The 4,058-nt window shown below is 34.9% G+C and overlaps 1 protein-coding gene across 1 annotated transcript in view; it reads left to right on the top strand.

Moving 5' to 3' along the window:
• The window catches only part of NBEAL1 (neurobeachin-like 1), a 204,259-nt gene that overhangs the window by 123,535 nt on the left and 76,666 nt on the right, over positions 1-4,058 (top strand). The window contains exons 24-27 of the mRNA XM_011992490.1: positions 462-1,037; positions 1,385-1,560; positions 2,942-3,095; positions 3,403-3,531. Of these exons, the coding sequence (XP_011847880.1) occupies positions 462-1,037; positions 1,385-1,560; positions 2,942-3,095; positions 3,403-3,531 (1,035 nt within the window). The remainder of the gene's footprint in view (positions 1-461; positions 1,038-1,384; positions 1,561-2,941; positions 3,096-3,402; positions 3,532-4,058) is intronic.

The following is a 4,058-nucleotide window of genomic DNA, read 5'->3' as shown; positions in this document are numbered from 1 at the left end:
GAGACAAAAAAACATCCTTGGTGTACTCAGGTTCTATCAAAATGTCTTATGTGTCCTATTCACTCCCCTAATACTAGTGCCTAAAACTGTGCCTATAGTAGGTATGTAGTAATATTTCCTGAACAAATGTAGGGGGCTCATGGAAAGTAGTTAGTTGAGAGGATATTACTCTATTATTTAATATATACCATCATCCTATTCATTTTAATATTCCTTTTTTATCTTTCAGCAAATATTTTAGTGCACTCTTACTCTGTACAATGAGTAATATGGAGATTAGTTGGAAACACAATGCCAGTCTTCCAAATAGTTTATAATCTAAGAATATAATCTTTTGAAAATATATTCTTCTATAGTTTCTCATTAAATTACTTTATCATTAAATAACTGAAAAGAGACTATTTTTGATATAAAGTGCTATGTACTTTTTGAAGAATTTTGTATTCTTAATCTTTTTACAGGTTTTACACATTTTGCAGTCCCAGCCAGATGCAGCACATCAAATATCACAACAAGTTGGTTGGCAAGACACCTTAGTTAGGCTTTTTTTAAAAGTAAAATTTGAAAACGGAAATACTCTTCATAAGCACAGTAGAACTATTTTAATGAAAGACAATGATAAAAATATGTCAACTGAAGATACTAAGAAGAACTTTGATGAAAAAACAGATGAGGAAAAAATCACCTCTTTTGCCTCAGTTAATGTGTCTTCAGATCAGTGGAGTTTGGAGGATAGACACTCTTTAGACTCAAACACACCATTATTTCCAGAAGATAGCTCTGTGGGAGAATTGTCTTTCAAATCAGAGAATCAAGAAGAATTCTGGCATAGGAACCCTTCACATTTGAGTTTAGACCTCAGTGGAATTGACTCATGTGAAATGAGTGATAGTGGAAGTCAAGTGCCAGACAGTCTGCCTAGCACACCATCCCCAGTAGAGTCTACTAAATCGTTTTCTGTGCACTCTGACAAAGAAAGCAGCATCACAAATGATATGGGCTTTAGTGATGACTTCTCTTTACTTGAAAGCCAAGAGGTAAAATTGCTTATTTTTCCAAGTGTTGTTTTTATTTTCATGTCTGATATATACTTCTAATCCTTAGAAATATGTGAGCAGTTGTTAACAATTTCATATTATATTCATGTTCTAAGTTTCATGATCTAAGGTTTAGAAACCTAGAAGTCACTAGATTGTGAGTTTTTTGAGAGCAAAGCTGGTGTCTTACTCATCTTATATCTCTAGGGCCTAGTAAAGTTCCAGGTTTATTAAGGCACTTAAAAAATACGTTAAATTATTACAATTAGTATATGTAATGGTTCTTATGATGTGCTTTGAACAACTATACCCTCTAGTTATTTAAAATTGCTTTATATTTTCCATAGAGATGTGAGGAGGAGCTTCTTCAATTACTGACACATATTTTGAATTACGTAATGTGTAAGGGACTAGAGAAGTCTGATGATGATACGTGGATTGAACGAGGACAAGTGTTTTCAGCACTGAGTAAACCAGGAATATCCAGTGAACTACTTCGACCTTCAGATGAAATAAAACTAACGTAAGCATTTAGTTAGTGATTTTCCATCCTCCTTTTAGTGACAGCAGGAGTCTAAAATAATGTTAGTTATTGAACATTTATTCAGTATTCCGTGGATATAACAAGGGAGAAAAAGAGAAACTCTGTGCTCAGTTCCTTCTCCTGTCTTTTGCCATACTAGTAGGATCTAAAGAGGAATCCCAAACTCATTCCAATATGAGGAGGTTTAAGTCTTAAGTAAATTTGGATCGTAAGTGATTACAGATTTTTTGTTTAAACTGTTTTCTTGCAGTATTTGAGGACTTGATACATTGTTTTCTACAGGCTTGTCCAAATTTGAGTGTTTCCGTGCTAAGGGAAGGGAGTTGGGTTTTCATGATAGTTATTTCTCTGAAGGATTTAGGGTTCCTTGTAGATCAAGTTTGTCCAACCCACAGGTTGCAGGCCATATGCAGCCCAGGATGGCTTTGAATGTGGCCCAACACAAATTCATAAACTTTCTTAAAACATTATGAGTTTTTTTTGTGATTTTTTTTTTTAAGCTCATCAGCTATTGTTAAAACATATCGCTAAAATATTATTGGTGTATTTTATGTGTGGCCCAAGACAATCCTTCTTCCGGTGTGGTTCAGGGAAGACAAAAGATTGGACACCCGTGCTGTAGATAATAGGACTCTGTAGTGGTAGCACACCAGGGAAGTATTGCATCTTTTTCCCACAGGGCAAGACCCTCTGTAAGGCATAATAAGGCATTCTTCCCTAACCTTGCCGATTTCCAGCTTTAAAGAAACAATTTAAGTATCTCATGAAGGATGGAATGTGAATTATCGTCATAGCTTTTTTATAGTCAAGTAAAACAGTAAACTTTTGACTTTTAATACTATGTTTATTAAAGATAAATACTCCAAACATTTCAACGTTTCTCCATTATTGTTAAATTCCATTTATAGGCGTGGCATGGTGGCTCATGCCTGTAATCCCAGCACTTTGGGAGGCTGAGGCAGGCGGATCACCTGAGGTCAGGAGTTCAAGACCAGCCTGTCCAACATGGCAAAATCCCATCTCTACTAAAAATACAAAAATTAGTCGGGCATGGTGGCACATGCCTGTAATCCCAGCTTCTCGGGAGGCTGAGGCAGGAGAATCACCTGAACCCAGGAGGCGGAGGTTGCAGTGAGCCAAGATCACGCCATTGCACTCCGGCCTGGGCAACAAGAGCGAAACTCCGTCAAAAAAAAAAAAAAAAAACAATTTCTGTTTACAATGTCTTAGGGATACCTGCTAGAGATAGTATATCTTTAGAGATACAATGCTGCCTCTCAAGCTGTTTTGTTTTGTTTTTAATGTCCTACTATTTTTCTAAGCTCACAATGGTTTTAAGAGGACTTTGTTTTCCGTTTAGTTTGCTCCAAAAGATGTTAGAATGGGCAGTCTCAGAAAACAGAGAAGCAAAAACTAATCCAGTAACTGCTGAAAATGCCTTCCGACTAATGCTGATCATACAGGACTTTCTTCAGTCAGAGGGACTAGTTAATTCAAACATGTGGACTGAGAAGGTACAGTAATATCTCTCTAAAATTATATTTTGGGTAGTTAAGAGCTTTATTCAGAGAAAAATTTTGCTCCCCCCCCCCCTTTTTAGAGCATTAATGCTTAATCAGATTCAATAAACAAGGGTAAGATGTGATGAATACTCACAGATTTTGTTAGCTATTACTAGGATGATTCTTTTGGCTTTTGTCAGCTGAACACTGGACTAGTTTTTGAAATATTTGTGGTTTGTATTAATGTTGGGGAAAATTGATCATCAGTAAATTGAAAAACTGAATGTTTTTATTTCTCAATTTTTTTCCTTTGCGATAGCTTTTAGAGGATTTGATGCTGCTCTTTGACTGTCTGTCAGTCTGCTATTCTGAAAGTCCAGTATGGGTAAAACTCTCTCAAATTCAGATCCAGTTGCTTCTAGGATTCATTGGAAGGGGTAATTTGCAGGTTTGTCCATTCTTTTATATCATTTTCTATGCTTGCTTGCAGCATAGCTATTATTTATGTAACAAGCAAATTAAAATGTCTTTTTGGTGTTTTAAGTTTTTCAGTAGTTCTAAAAGTATCCATGATTTCATTTGGAGTTTTGAGGAGCTTGAGAGGCAACTAATTTGTTATTTCTTTCTCATATTAATAACTTTATATAATTTTAAGGCTTCCTTTTACAGGATTTATACATAGCTAGTATTAGAAGCATTGCTTGTATCATCTGTATTCGATGTAACTACTCAGGTGCTAGGTAGCCTATATAGACTGTTTATGTATGTGCGGTTTAGGGCTTGAATTTTTTAGAAAAATTATTTTTTAAATTATTCCTTTCAAATTTTTTCTGCTGTTTTACTAATTTACAATTTTACATTCTATCTGATTTTTTTTTTATTTATCACACACTAAATATCTACAAAGAACTAAGCTTTGTGCTAGGTTTTAGAAATAAAGATAAATATTGGTCACAAGGAATATTTATTATTTCT

The sequence above is a fragment of the Mandrillus leucophaeus genome, unplaced genomic scaffold (assembly GCF_000951045.1).
Source record: "Mandrillus leucophaeus isolate KB7577 unplaced genomic scaffold, Mleu.le_1.0 Scaffold411, whole genome shotgun sequence".
In the NCBI taxonomy this organism is placed as follows: Eukaryota; Metazoa; Chordata; class Mammalia; order Primates; family Cercopithecidae; genus Mandrillus; species Mandrillus leucophaeus.
The sequence above is the reverse complement of the archived record's forward strand: the minus strand, read 5'-3'. Positions and strand labels throughout refer to the sequence as shown.